This window comes from Helianthus annuus, chromosome 14 (genome assembly GCF_002127325.2).
Source record: "Helianthus annuus cultivar XRQ/B chromosome 14, HanXRQr2.0-SUNRISE, whole genome shotgun sequence".
Taxonomy (NCBI): domain Eukaryota; kingdom Viridiplantae; phylum Streptophyta; class Magnoliopsida; order Asterales; family Asteraceae; genus Helianthus; species Helianthus annuus.
Window position 1 is genome coordinate 24,079,330 of NC_035446.2, and position 15,190 is coordinate 24,094,519.

At 37.9% G+C, this 15,190-nt stretch overlaps 1 protein-coding gene across 1 annotated transcript; it reads left to right on the forward strand.

The window, feature by feature from the left end:
- Positions 1–12,360: 12,360 nt before the first annotated feature.
- On the forward strand, positions 12,361–14,205 carry LOC110908189 (pathogenesis-related thaumatin-like protein 3.5). The gene is made up of 3 exons (XM_022153088.2): positions 12,361–12,466; positions 12,534–13,221; positions 13,578–14,205. Exons 1-3 carry the CDS (start codon positions 12,406–12,408, stop codon positions 13,816–13,818), a joined length of 990 nt encoding a protein of 329 aa, XP_022008780.1. The 5' UTR covers positions 12,361–12,405; the 3' UTR covers positions 13,819–14,205.
- Positions 14,206–15,190: the final 985 nt, after the last annotated feature.

Below are 15,190 nucleotides of genomic sequence, written 5' to 3' on the forward strand. Positions count from 1 at the left end.
TGGCTTCTGACATTCCCGCTTGAAATGACCCTTTTCACCACAGTTGAAACAGGTGACAACATTCTTATCAAAACCATACTTGGTGTTGTTGTTGCTTTCCAAGTTGGTTCTCCCCGTCCTTTCCATGAACTCTTTTGCTCTTCGAATAGCACTAGCAAGAGCCCATTTGATATCCATCATCTCAAACTCTTCTTTATCTACTTGCTGATAATCTTCATTGGTTAGATTGATATTCCCAATCTGACCTGCAACTAATCCACAATAAGCGCTAACCAAGGTATTCAACATCTCCATATGCTCCTTGGCTATTTCAACAGTGACTTTGGAAAAGTTGGAAGTGTCTAATCTGACTGTGTTCGGATTAGAAGTGGCTTGAAAGTTTGAAGAGTTTCCATAAAACCCTTGCTGTTGCGGTTGTTGCTGCTGAGCTCTGCTTGGGTCTAAGAAAGGCGGTGGTGTGAATTGCTGAGCTGTCTGTTGTTGTTGTTGTTGAGAAGAAGAATCTGGTCTTGAATACATCATCGTGTATGCTGAAGGATCAAACTGATTCGTTGTGGAAGGTCCGGTGTTAGAGATGAAAGCTGTTTGAAGCTTAGCATGCTGAGAGGCTGGCTTTTCTCCACTAATGCCACCTGCAATCCCAAAATACATCTCTGGATTCTGAGGAGTTATTGTTCTTTTTGCCTTTAGCTTTTCTTCGACATCTTTGTTTTCCAATTTCTGAATTAGCTCATAAACGGTGATTGTGTCCAGAACACCGTTTTCTTTGAGAATCTCAAGATAACCGCTCCATTTTGCTGGTAAGCCATCAGCAAATCTCTTCACCATTTCTTGTGGAGTGGCAGTGACTCTGAAGGCAAACATTTCACTCAACAGATGATGGAATCTTGTAGATAATTCTGCCAAACCCTCGTTCTCCATACATGTGAAACCTTCAAATTCTTTCTTCAGCAGCTCTTGCTTGATCTTCCTCGATTGAGCGTTTCCTTCACACCGTAACGTGAGAATATCCCACAAGCTTTTAGTAGTTGTATAGTAAACGAACTGGTGGTATATGTCTCTGTGAAGAGCTTGCGTGAGAATCATGAATGCTTTCTTTTCCAACTCAAATTTCTTCTTATCATCATCAGACATTGTGCTGTAAGTTTCTGGATTCGATCCTGCAACTTCCAACTCGTTTTCAAATGGAGTAAAGAAACACATCCATAGATCTTGACCTTGCCCCTGAACATAAGTTCTCAGCCTTTCTTTCCACCATCCCCAATCATTGATGTGATTTAGTTTTGGCGGTTTTGTGCTTGTACCAGTTTCACTGTCGTTCTGCATCATTGCTTGAATGCTGCTGCTTTGATTTGTGACCAATGCCCATTGATTTGCAGTTATCATTGCAGCTTGAGGTGGGGCAATAGCCTGCATCCATGCAGTTTTGTTGAACTCTGGCGCAGATTGTGTAGCTGATGATTGCGTAGATGATGACTGTGGAGTCAAAGTTGTTGTAGTCCACGCAGATGGATCCCACTGACCGTTTGTTCCCATTTTATAAAAATTAATATATTAAGTGAAAATTGATTTAAAAATTTGAAAAACAAGTTTTTCTTTTTGAAAATACAATGTTCACAAACTATGTTAAATTGTGGAAATGAACAAACAGTCGAAGGATACTGGATCGAAAGACCTGAAAATCACAACTTGTTAAACTTAAACAAATAGTACTCGAAAGAGAACACTGGCCGAAAGATAACACTTGTTCGAAGGATCAACAGTGTTCGAAAGATCACTGTTGAGTTTCGAACAATAACTTCGAAAGATTCTCCTACATGAAGGATCCTTATCTTTCGAAATGTAACAGTAGCTCGAACGATGTATCTTTCGAAAAGATTCCTTGGCTCGAAAGATTACTCACTGACTTCGAAAGATGTTCGAAGGATGGGTATCTATCGAACCTCCTTGATCGAAAGATGATCTTTCGACTTCGAAAGGTATCTTTCGATGAGCTCTGACACACTGACAAAGGTTGACAGGTTGGTGAAAAGGTGATGTGGTTGGTGAACCAACTTTCGGCAGAAGGGATGTTCTGAAACCAACTTTTCACCAACTCAGATTTGACTTTCAAAAATTTGCCCAAAAAGGAAGCTTCTTATCCAGAAACCGGTACCGGAGTTTAGTCGGAATATTGGCCGGAATATAACAAACCTTTTAGAACAAGTTTTTTTTTAAGTTACCCAAACCTTCCCTTAACACACCCGGTTAGTTTAGAACACGTTTTTAAGGCTAAAAATGCAAGAAACACACTAAAAACGGGTGCTAAACCAAGTGAGTTTTGTCCAAACACTTCCAAAGTCTTGTACAAACCCGGTTTTTAACAAGGAAAAGAGCCACGGCTCTGATACCACTTGTAGGTCCCTCGGAGGTTGAGGATAAACCTATTCCTTGTTATGTTTAACACTCTAGCAAGTGCGGAATCCAAGCTAGAGTGCAAAACGATAGTTTAGATGAAAGCACAAGTTACAAAGAGAAATAGTAGACACGCAATATATCAAAGTTTTCTCTTGTATTTCAGTGGACACGGTTACAGCCCTTGACCAAACTGAAAATGCTCTCTACAAGACCTTGGTTCACTCACATGCACTATGAACAACACTTCTAAGACCTCTGTGAACTGAACCATAACATGGTATATATATACCATAAACAGATAATTTGCTCGAAGGATAAGGAGTTCTGGTCGAAGGATCATCTATCGACCAGAATATCTACCGAAAGATTTCGAAGGATCCAGACATACCTCGAAGGATGATGTATCCTTCGAGGTCCATAAGAATCCATCGAAGGTTTGTCTTTCGAGGTCATCGAAGGATACAAACCATCCTTCGATGACATCCTTCGAAGCATAACAATCTTACACACTAAGTGTTGACTGTTTGGCCAAGTCAAACCAGGAGGATGGTTGACTTGGTCAAACATACATTCCAACACATGTACAAATCAAACACAAAACGTAAACAAGACTAACAAAAGACATCGTTTTATACATTACAAAATACAGACAAAGTACAGACACAAGTGCACCAACATATAGATATCTGGAACCGCTCATGTGACATGTCCACATGAGCGATCCAGCTTGGGTCGCTTTTGTGGACAACTGTCACAAAAGCGGTCCAGCAACATAAATTTCATACAATTACACTTTTAACCCCTGAGCTATTACAAAATAACCTATCTAGACCATATACATTAATCTAACTTCACAAAGACGCAGGCTTTAGACATAATGTACCAAAAAAATTCATTTTCGTTTCTGAAGATTTATCCGTTGAGGAAATGAATATCCGTTGTGTAATCCTTCATTTCCAACTCTAATGAAGCAACCGTTGAAAATGACTCCGTTAATTCAGTTTCGTTTCTGAAGATTTATCCGTTAAGGAAATGAATATCCGTTTGCTTATTCCGTCATTTCCATTTCTGAAGAATACCCGTTAAGGAAAATGACTCCGTCTGTTCATTTTCATTTCTGAAGAACGACCGTCAAGGAAATGACAGGATATTGTCTTGCATATCGCTGGTGGGTATTTGGCAAAGTCACTAATGGACTCCTACGAATAAATTTCGGGACGAAATTTCCTAAAGAAGGGGAGACTGTGACACCTGTGTCACCGCGACCATCAAACAAATACCAAGACGATGAAATATTGTATTTCATACTTGGGATCTTGTATAAATATGTGTATCTTTTGCACATATCAATTCTTGTTCAATTTCAAACTCTACATCGCTTTATAGAGAATTATACGCAAACCGGTGCGTAAACGTACTCAGTTTAATGCGACAAATACTCCGGAACATCAACATATACTTAACATACTTTAAATAACCTTTACATAACTTAGAAATAAGTTTTGAAGGCTTTGGTATGGCAAAAACAAGTTAATTCGCTTACAGGGACTAAACTTGACAAGCTGCGAAAGTATGCCAATTTAAACTGTAACAAACATTCCGGAACATGTCCATAAGTTAAACATACCATAAATATCCTTTACATAGCTTAGAAATAGGCTTTGAGGGGTTTGGTATGCTAAAATAAACTTTTGGGTCATTCAGGGACTAAAAGTGTCAAAAAGTGCACAAGTTTGCACTTTCGCGCATAACTTACGTTCTGAATACATCCGGACACCTAAAAATTTATGTAAGCATCCTAATATTATGCCTTAGTGTTTGGCATGAGAAAAATCCATTCGTCGCGTCATTTGGATCGTCTTTCGCGTTTATGCGCATTCCGCCGTAATTAAGCGAACATCGCGATCGTACGGCCAAACGAACCAACATCCGACATATTTTTGGGCATGTTTCATGTCCACAATGTTGATGCATCATTTTAGGGCCTTAAAGTTGGCTTTACGGGCCTTATAAGTGTCGGAAATGGCTTAAATACGCGACAGGGACCAAAACTGTAAATTCTGCAAGTGGTGCAGATCAGACAGGGCCAGGCGGGGCGCGTAAGGATTGCCCAAATCCTTACGCGGGGCGCGTCAGACTCCCAGAACAGATAAGATCAATTAGTCAGCAGATTTCAGCTGATTAAACCACAACCACACAAATCATACTTGCCCTTTCAGCTCATTAGGGGCCATTTTAAGTAACCACAACTTTTCGACAAGTGTACGCGCGAGATTCGATCACGTTTTTCATGAAACGATCCTAACGGTTCGGGAAATACTATAAATACCCCACCCCCATTCTTGCAAAAACCCACACAATCTGATCAAGAGCTCTAAGTTGGAACCTTTGTTTCATACCTGAGCCATTTTGATCTAGATTAGCATTCGGGGACCCTTCGTAAGTGTTCTTTCGTTCTTTTATTCGCTTTTCGAGTCCAAAAGTCAACGTTTTGTTGACTTTCTGCATTGACCAGCCTATGGTCAACACGAAGTTCATTAGAACTTCATAACGTGAGCGTGATCACGAAGGTTATAGTCCGTAGTGACTATACCTACTGATTACCACGTTATCTAGGCTCAGTGACGAGTCGTAGTTTCGGCCAAAATGCGCATTCTTGCGTATTTTGTAACCAAACTACTCGTGAGCATCAAAGCCGTTTGTTTTGATGCCAAACCTGTTTTCTAAACTTAGTTAAGCATGTTCTAACATGCTTAGCTCGTCACTCTTAGTATAGTGCTTATATAGGGTCGTAAGGTAAGCGATCTAAACCATCGCTTATACTTTCGAACCCGACCCATTTGGTCGATCATTAGGATCCGACCAAACACATTAGGTGACCATAGCAGTAACCTTCCGGGGTTATACCTTGTGGTCACGATGTTAGGCGTTCCAAACGCGTTCTACGCGAACGCCGCGTTAAGGTAGCATAAGCTACCTAAACGGGTCGTAATGGGCCGTAAGCACTTAGGTTAGGTTTCATTTTAGTGTGTAGGCTTTGTTAAACCATATTACACGAGTCTCCATACTCGTTTGGTTTACGAACCCGCATACTATCCGATCCTCCGATTTAGGTCCGGTATATTAACATAGCAACCTATTAGGTGCCGTTTGATATTCCGTGATCTCTAGCATTATTTGGTTATTGTACAAGAACTTCAAAGCAATCTCAGGTGAGTACATTGAACCCCTCTTTTACTATTTTCCAAACTGTTTTGGGGTGAAACACATGTGCCTACTTGTTACTTTCATGCTTTCCGGTTTTCACATCATATACTTGCTATGTTCGATAGTACATATATAGTACATGATTTCATTGTGTCTATGCTATGTATGTTCATTGTGTGCATACTTAGTACATCACTTTACAATACATTTCATGCTATGTATGCTCATTGTGTGCGTACTTAGTACATTGCTTTACATTACATGCTATGTATGCCCATCGTGTGCGTACTTAGTACATTGCTTTACAATACATTTCATGCTATGTATGCCCATTGTGTGCGTACTTAGTACATTGCTTTACATTACATGCTATGTATGCCCATTGTGTGCGTATTTAGTACATTGCTTTACATTGCATTTCTGTTGCATATGCTCATCCAGCATATGAACGCATTATACTACATTTTGAACCGTTGTAACCATTTGACTATGTGAACCGTCTTAACCCTTCGATTATATGAACCGTCTGTAACCATTGAACCGTGTAAACCAGTTGTATCCGTTGACAGGATTTACATTTGACAATAGACATTTGACTATACATAAACATTTCCACAACTGTTAAACATTTCATCTTGATGGTTTGGTTTGAGTAAGTGATTAAGTAACAAGGCGTGTGTAATGTGATACAAGCATGGTGGATACGCCGCTGGTACTTCCTATATATAAGTGTTTGTATGGTATTACATATTGTAGCGTTATTTGAATCATTTCAATTTGAGACATATGACATTTTATACAAATAACACACTTTTCACGAGACATTGTTTTACAAACGACTTATCTTATACAAACTCATTTTACATGGTTATCCGTTTAACCATACAGTGTTCTCTTATTTATACATATCATCTGATTTTATCGTTTTTCAAATGATTTACAAGACAAAGCAAATTACAAGGTTCATGGCTAAACATTTTCTCAAACATAAGTCATGAATTCCATTTTCACAAAACCAATGTATCTCACAGGCATTTTTATGCTGACGTACCTATTTTCACATGTGTTTTCAGGAGATGATGCATAGGACTTATCAAGACATACTTAGGAGGACCTGTGCCTTAGTGACTTAAAACGAGACAAGAACTAGTTAAATTATGTTATGTACTCTTTGGTTCTTGTATAAAACAATGTAAACTTTCATGTTTGATTAATAAAACGAAACTTCAATTGCCATGGATTTGAAACAACTGATTCTGTTACAACACTCCCCGACGTTTCCGCCACGTTTTGTATGTTCCACGTGGTCGGGGTGTGACACTCCAACTCTTGCTTCCACTTACTTCAATATAGAAATTTATAGCTTTCTTCTTTGACATCATCACAGCATTCAGCATTGTCAGTGCATCTTCTCTTTCAGAATTAGTCTTTTGCAGACCAGTTACCGTTCTGTTCAACACATCGTATGATTCCTTCACGTAATTGAGATCAAACAGTAACTTTTCTATCATCTTGTCTTTCTCACTCAGTTTCTCATCTTTTTCTGCACACTGCTTGCAAGATGCCAAGCACTTTTCACATGGCTTGATAACTTCAACAATCTTTTCGACTATTTTTTCGACTTCAACAACTTTCTCAACCTTAATCACCTTCTTAGTTTCACCATTCTTGTCAGCAATTTTAACTTCATTCTTTTGAATAGTCTCTTCTTTTTGAGCAACACTCTCACTTTTCATCTTCTTTCGTTCTTTTGTTGCTTGTCTCTCCTTCAACTTCTCCACACGATCTGCGAAATAAAATTGAAAACTTTCAGGAGATAAATGAGTTTTTGCAACATCAATATGCCTTTCTTCCTCATAATCACTGAAATCATCAGATTCTATTGGAGATTGATCAAACTCTATTGTCTTTTCTGTACTATCATCTGAAGAACCAGAATCAGAAGGTGTTTGATCAAAAACTGTTGTTCTTTCTAAACTTTCATCTGATGAAACAGACTCTCCTTCTTGACTTTTTTCATCACTAGCAAATATTTTCATCCATTCTATAAATAAATCAGGTTATAGAATGGCTTTTGCAATGAGAGCAACAACTTTTGAATCAGATGGAATATATTTGTCCCAACTGAAACCTTCTGCCACTTTTTCATCATCTTGATCAATAATACCATAATAAGCTTTCTTATTAGCATCTTCGATCATTCTAGCATGTGCAGTTTGTGGCTCTTTTTGTTGTTGTTGTTGTGGTTGATGAGCAACTTGCTGATATATTGCTTTCCGATAGTAATCATCTTTACCAAACGGATTCTTCGCTCCACTAGCTTCTTGATTTTTGCATTCTCTTTTGAAATGACCTTTCTCCCTGCAACGAAAACACATAACTTTAGATTTATCAAAACCCAAAGTAGAAACATGTGCATCCAGAAAATCATTTCTCCCTGTAATCATTTTAAATTTTTCTGCTCTCCTCAAGACACTTGCTAAACACCATTTGATGTCCATGAGCTCCATCTCCTCAGCATCGATCTGATTGTAATCCTCTTTTGTCAGCATAGGATTTCTGATCCTTCCAGCGACCAATCCCTCATAGGTCTCCAAAACTGTAGCAAGTAGTGTCATGTAATCTTTTGCAACTTCTTCAGAAATACTCTGACCATTCGGGAGATTCAATGCAATGTTGCACTGTATCACACAACCATTTCCAGTTTTTGAACTTTGATGCTGAAAGCTTGTAGTTGAACTCTTTGGATTCACACTTGGATATGAAGAAATTCCACTACTGCTGTTTGGACTTTGATTCACTGAATCAGATGAATTTCCTGCACTAAAAGCAGTTTGAATTTTTGGACTCATTTTAACATCTTGAACACTACCTTTGTAATACATTCTCACATCTTGTTGATTACTCGGATTATTCATCCTCGCAATCTTCTGCTGTTCAAGATCTTGACTTTCAATCTTTTCAATGAACTGTGAAATAGTCAATCCATCATATTCCCCAGTGTTCTTCAAGATCATCAAAAATTTACCCCACTCTTTTTGAGGTAAAGTATCAGCTAACTTGTCGACCCACTCATCTTGAGTTTTCTCTATTCCCAACAAAGACATAGATCGAACTAAGTGGCAATATCTTTCAATTAGTTTCTTTGATGTTTCCCCTGCCAAGCTTGAAAACAAATCGAATTCTTTCTTTAGTAGTGCTTTCTTGCTCTTAATCATTTTCTCACTACCCTCGAATTTAACCTTCAAAGCATCCCAGATTGAACGCGCAGTGTTATCATGTTGAAGAAGGATAAAAATGTCTTCCTTTACAGCTTGCTGTAGAAGACTGATCATCATCTTTTCTGCTTTATACATGTCTCTCTCTTTGTCATTCAATTCAGAAATTGCTTTTGTAACACCCAAATCTGTACGCGGTCTAACATACTTCTTCTCAATGCATTCCCAAGACCTCAAATGATTAGCTTGCACCCAGTTTTCGAATCTATCTTTCCATCTATAATACTCCTCGATTCCCATAAGCTTCGGGGGCTTTTGCAAAGTTCCGGTTTCGTTCTCCATGTTCATGCTTTGAGCTATGGCAGCCAGAGTAGTCGGGGATGTGGCAAACGCATTGTAGAAATCTTCGTCAGACATTTTCATACGAAATTAACTTCTTCAAACAAAAAACACTTCAAGCGAAATTACCTGCACAACAGAACTTCAAACGGAATTAAAACTTTCAAACAAAATTAAGTAATTCCGTGCGGAATTACTCAGATTTCAAACGGAATTAAGAATTTGAAACGAAATTACAATTTCGTTTGAATGACTTCAAACGGAAATACTAATTCCTTGCGGAATTAGTTGTGCTTTCAAACGAGATTAACCAAAACAATTAATTCCGAGTGAAATTAAAGAACTCTTTCAAACGGAATTAAGATGATGTCATCATTTTCGAACAATATTTCATGCAGAATTACAGATTTTGTAAATTTTAGATTGAATTATGGTCCAATTCTCTCAAGGCTTTGTTAAAACACTGTTTTGCATGTTATATGTGAAATTCAGATAATTTTAACTGTTCAAACTTGTTCAATTGATAAAAGAAATATAGAAATAAGAAAATGAGATGAAATCAGGCTGAATTTTGCAGAACTCCTCCTCCTGTGCTCTGATACCACATGTAGGATCGTTGTCGAACCCGAATTGAGTCGATCAGAGGCGTTCTATACACTATGAAAGGCGGAAACAGACATAATGCATGAATTCAGCTAGATCTTCACTTAAACTGTCGTTTGTATTGATCTGGAGCACAATTACAACAAGACGACACTTCGACAGAGCTTCGCCATCGGAAAATTTCTAGGTAATTTCATACCAAATGACACGAGATTACAACTACTTATAGTGTAGCTAATTCCATTTGAACATGCTCAAACGGAAATACATTTCATGCGAAATTATGACTCACACAGAATTACTTGTTAATTCCGTACGGAATTACCAAGTGACACTTCATGCGGAATTAGGTCTTTATGCGGAATTAGCTTTCTGCTTTATTTCTCGAACTTCGTGCAATGAGCAATGCAAGACTCGATACAAGACGAAGTCGACAGATGTATGCACCAACATTAAAACTGTCTAAAATTTTATTATTTTTGACGACGTCGACTAAATAATAAAATTATATTATATATCTGACTTAAAGGCTGCAAACGCAACCGCAAATGGGCCTTTAAACGGCTGCAAACGCATCCGCTAAAGAGAGCGATTTTGCAGCCGTTTAACGGCGCAATTGCAGCCGTAGACGGGCATTTAAACTGCTGCAAATGCCCCGCAAACGACAGCCATTTTCTAACCTTTATAGTGTCGAAATTAAGATCGTCATTAAAATAAAATATTTTTATTATATATATATATTAAAACGGTCTAAGATTATATTATTTTTGACGACGTCAACTAAATAATAAAATTATATTATATATCTGACTTAAAGGGTGCAAACGCAGCCGCAAACGGGCCTTTAAACGGCTGCAAATGCAGCCGCAAACGACAGCAATTTCGCAGCCGTTTAACGACACATTTGCAGCCGTAAACGGGCCTTTAAACGGCTGCAGATGCAGCCGCAAACGGCGGCGATATTGACAACATTTTTATAATTTTAACAATAATAATAATAATAATTATAATAGCAATAATAATAATAATAACAATAATAATAATAATAACTACAATAATAATAATAGTAATAATAATTATAATATTAACAATAACAATATAATTTTAACAATAATAATAATAGTTATAATTTTAATAATTATAATTTTGACAATATTTATATAATTTTAACAATAATAATAATTATAATAATTTTAACAACAACAACAATAATAATAATAATAACAACAACAATACAAATATTAATAATAACAATAACAATATAATTTTAACAATAATATTAATAATAACAATAACAATATAATTTTAACAATAATAATTATTATAAGAATAATACAAATATTAATGTGATACCTCCTGTATTTGAAACGAATTGCCCGGGGTAGATGGTTGATAATCATCATATAGTGGTGTGTTACGAGGCTCATAATCGTATCCACCTTATCCTCCGTATCTATCCGAACTATCTTGTTGCACGTAAGAAACTTCACCCTCCGTATCCGTAACCCAGATACGATTGCTGCGTCGGGTAATATGGTTCATCAACAGGGGCATTCTCAGCATCGTATCCTACGTATCCATCCAGATTACCTTCTTGCACGTACGGAGATTCATGCCCGTGTCCGTAAACCGGATACACTTGATGCGCCGGGTAATATGGTTCATCAACAAGTGCAGCCGGAGTCTCGTTCAAGTCTGGCAACTGTGTTTTTTGATCAACAGGGGACGCCAGACACAACCTCCTCCTCCTCCTCATTAGCATCATTTACTCCCCATGCTTCGTTAGAATGGTGATTAAAGAAATAATTCCCGTCCCAAAATGATGACATATATAATATGGTGTTTGATACAGAGGAAGTGAGTGTATACAGAATAAAGCCAACAAGATGGTGTTTGAATTCGTAGGCAGAGATGGGTATTTAAATACACTTTTGAATTCAAATTATCAGCCTCGTATAGCTCTATACTCTGCGTATATCTTTATTCATGTGTCTAGACAACATTGTATCAATGCCAAATCTGTCTGACATATGCTGCGTATAGGTCTATACGCAGCGTATACCTTTTTGTATATACGCTGCGTATATATACGCAGCGTATGTCAGACAGATTTGGCATGATACTAGGTTGATTGTCTGGTCTTGTACCTAACTCTTACCAACGATGCGTATAGGTCTATACGCAGCATAGAATGGTAACCCTATACGCAGCATAGATAAACCCTAAATATGCAGATAACCAACCAACGTGTACCAATAGTTCAGCCTATTTAAATGGCAATTTCCCGGTAACACAACACACTTAGGGTATATTTATTCAAAAATTATATATTAAAATGGAAATTTCTTGGCGTTGCCACACGCATAGGTAGGTGATCACTGTGATCAATCACGACACACTTTTGAAATTATATTATAATATATTAGGTGATCACTGTGATCAATCACGACACACTTTTGAAATTATATTATAATATATATTAAAATGACAATTTTCAATCTTTTACATACATACGCACGGGGCGGTAATGAGTGTGATCAATCACCGCACCCTTTACCTCGTTACACCCTATATATATGTGTTTTCACACCACCTCCCGACTTACAAACAACTCAATTCTCACACCTCTCTTCCAAAAAGTATGGGTTTGCTTAAATCGATATGTCTCCTGATGATCGGAAACTCGTCATCCTTGATTCGAGGTACTAAAGTTTCAATATTCGAATCTATAGATGTGTTTATTAATTAAACGTTTCTTGACATTTGCAGGTGTGTTTTCGTCGGCAACAACGTTTACGATAGTGAACAAGTGTGATCAGACGGTTTGGCCAGGGGTTTTATCCAACCCCGGAGTCATACCGCTTCAACCGACCGGTTTCACACTTCAAAAAGGCGAGTCGAAAGTACTCCACGCGCCGCGGTCATGGGCCGGTCGGTTTTGGGGACGAACGCATTGCTACGAGGATTCTGGCGGTAAGTTCACCTGCGGGACTGGAGACTGTGGATCCGGAAAGTTGGAATGCGCGGGCGCTAGCGCATCTCCTCCCGCTACATTAGCTAAATTTACCCTTGGCGGAACGGATTTCTTTGTTGTGAGTTTGGTTGGTGGATATAACCTCCCGGTGCTGGTGGTGCCCATCGGTGGGTCCGGAGATAACTGTACGTCCACTGGGTGTACGGTGGATTTGAACGACAGGTGTCCGTCGGCGTTAAAGGTTGTGAACTCGGACCGAGAAGCGGTGGCGTGTAAGAGCGCGTGTGTCGCGTTTGGGCGCCAAGAGGACTGCTGTCGCGGCGCGTATGGCACCCGCGGAACATGTAAACCGTCATCTTACTCGCAGGTGTTCAAGACCGCCTGTCCACGCGCTTCTAGTTATGCCTACGATGATCAAACCAGTACCTTCTCCTGCACGGGTGCCGACTACCAGATCACCTTCTGTCCCACTTCAACGACCAGGTAAATTCTCTCCTGTCATTTATGTGACGTTGATGTTTGTTTATAAAATGATGATTGTTTATAGATACGTCACATAATTTATTCTTTATTCTTTATCCTAAATATAGTCAAACCTTTTATGTTCCGTAAAGGTCATGTCTTGATTTTTAAGCCGGCTAACGGTCTTGCCGTTTCATCCAACGGTAAATAATTTTGATAACCGAAACCAATATATGTTACTTTTGAAACAAATATCATATATGGGGGTTCTTATTTTATATGTCATGTAGTTAATTAAAGTTTGTTGTATATTAAATAAATAAATAAGTGGTGTATATATTAAATTATTAACTATAAAATATTGATATCTTTGACAGCAAGAAACCAAAGCAGGAGCAACAAACGCCAAACAAACCGCATTTCAACACAGGTACAGTATATGAAGACGCAAACACGACGGGACATAGCAGCGCTCCTCCGCGGTCTTCCTTTATTCGTGCGCTCATTGGTGCGGTGGTTGGGGTCGGTGTTTTACTTTTCGGAGCCGGCTGCGCGTATACAATCCGAACCGGGAATGTTAACATTATGAATGGATCATGTAATTGCTTCCGGAAATAGGAGTCATATGAGGTTTTGTTTTTGAGTGTATAATTTTGAGGTTTGCATGCTTTGCGTACATTTTTGTATTTTTCTTTTTAATTCGATGCTACCTTTTTGTAGTTGTTATTATGAATGGATCATGTAATTGCTTCCGGAAATAAGAGTCATATGAGGTTTTGTTTTTGAGTGTATAATTTTGAGGTTTGCATGCTTTGCGTACATTTTTGTATTTTTCTTTTTAATTCGATGCTACCTTTTTGTAGTTGTTATTATGAATGGATCATGTAATTGCTTCCGGAAATAAGAGTCATATGAGGTTTTGTTTTTGAGTGTATAATTTTGAGGTTTGCATGCTTTGCGTACATTTTTGTATTTTTCTTTTTAATTCGATGCTACCTTTTTGTAGTTGTTATTATGAATGGATTATGTAATTGCTTCTGGAAATAGGAGTAGGAGTCATATGAGGTTTTGTTTTTGAGTTTACAATGGATAGGAAAACGGAATTGATTTATCAACATATGATCCAGAGCCGTCTCCGAAGTACTATCAAAATAATTTAGGCCTTGGGCGAAATAAAAAATGGGCCTAAAATTGTGGTAAGAGGAAATGGATTAAAAAAAATTGACCATCATGATGGAGCCAAGCCTTGAACTTGAGACCTTTACATTATCTTGAGATTGTTTTTTTCCACTCCATCACAAACAATTTTATGTACAACAAATGAATACGTGTATTAAATACATAATTTACTATATATATAAAAGCTAATAAAAACTTTTCGGGCCTTTAAAAATTTGGGTCTCGAGCGATAGCACAGATTGGCCGCCCCAAGAGCCGGCCCTGATATGATATGATACCACATGTTGATCAGTTTTGTTTAAACATAATGGAAAACAGGAATAACATACATGTGATAGCAGACAGGCCAGCTGAGAATTCAGTCAGAAATGCAGCCATTGAGTTTGACATACTTGTCAAGATGATCTGGTTACTCCTTAGGGTGCAAACTAATGATAGTGATGAAGAACCAAAAAAGGGTATTCGATAGGGAGAGAGAGAGACGAGTTTAATGTTATGAGAATAATCAAGTTGCCTAACCTTTTAACCTCTATATTAGGCTCCTTATATATGCACCTAAGAGGAAACCCAATTAGTTAATAAGGATAATATGGTCCATTAACAATTACCAACTAATTATTGAATAGGTTGTTATATATTTTGATCTATATAATGTAAATAATTATAATTGCTACTAGATTAAATACAACATAATAATATATTTAATCTTACATTCTCCCACTTAGCCGAGTAATTATTTACAATGAGTATTAGATAAGCCTGATCAGGAGTTAACACTCATTTTAGCTCTAAACCAAGAACCGTAGCAGAG

Excerpts from the sequence above, each read along its gene's own strand:
- LOC110908189 (XM_022153088.2), top strand. The coding sequence starts at position 12,406 with ATGGGTTTGCTTAAATCGATATGTCTCCTGATGATCGGAAACTCGTCA. Across the intron at positions 12,467-12,533 it reads CTCGTCATCCTTGATTCGAG|GTGTGTTTTCGTCGGCAACA; the intron begins GTACTAAAGTTT and ends TGACATTTGCAG. Across the intron at positions 13,222-13,577 it reads TGTCCCACTTCAACGACCAG|CAAGAAACCAAAGCAGGAGC; the intron begins GTAAATTCTCTC and ends TATCTTTGACAG.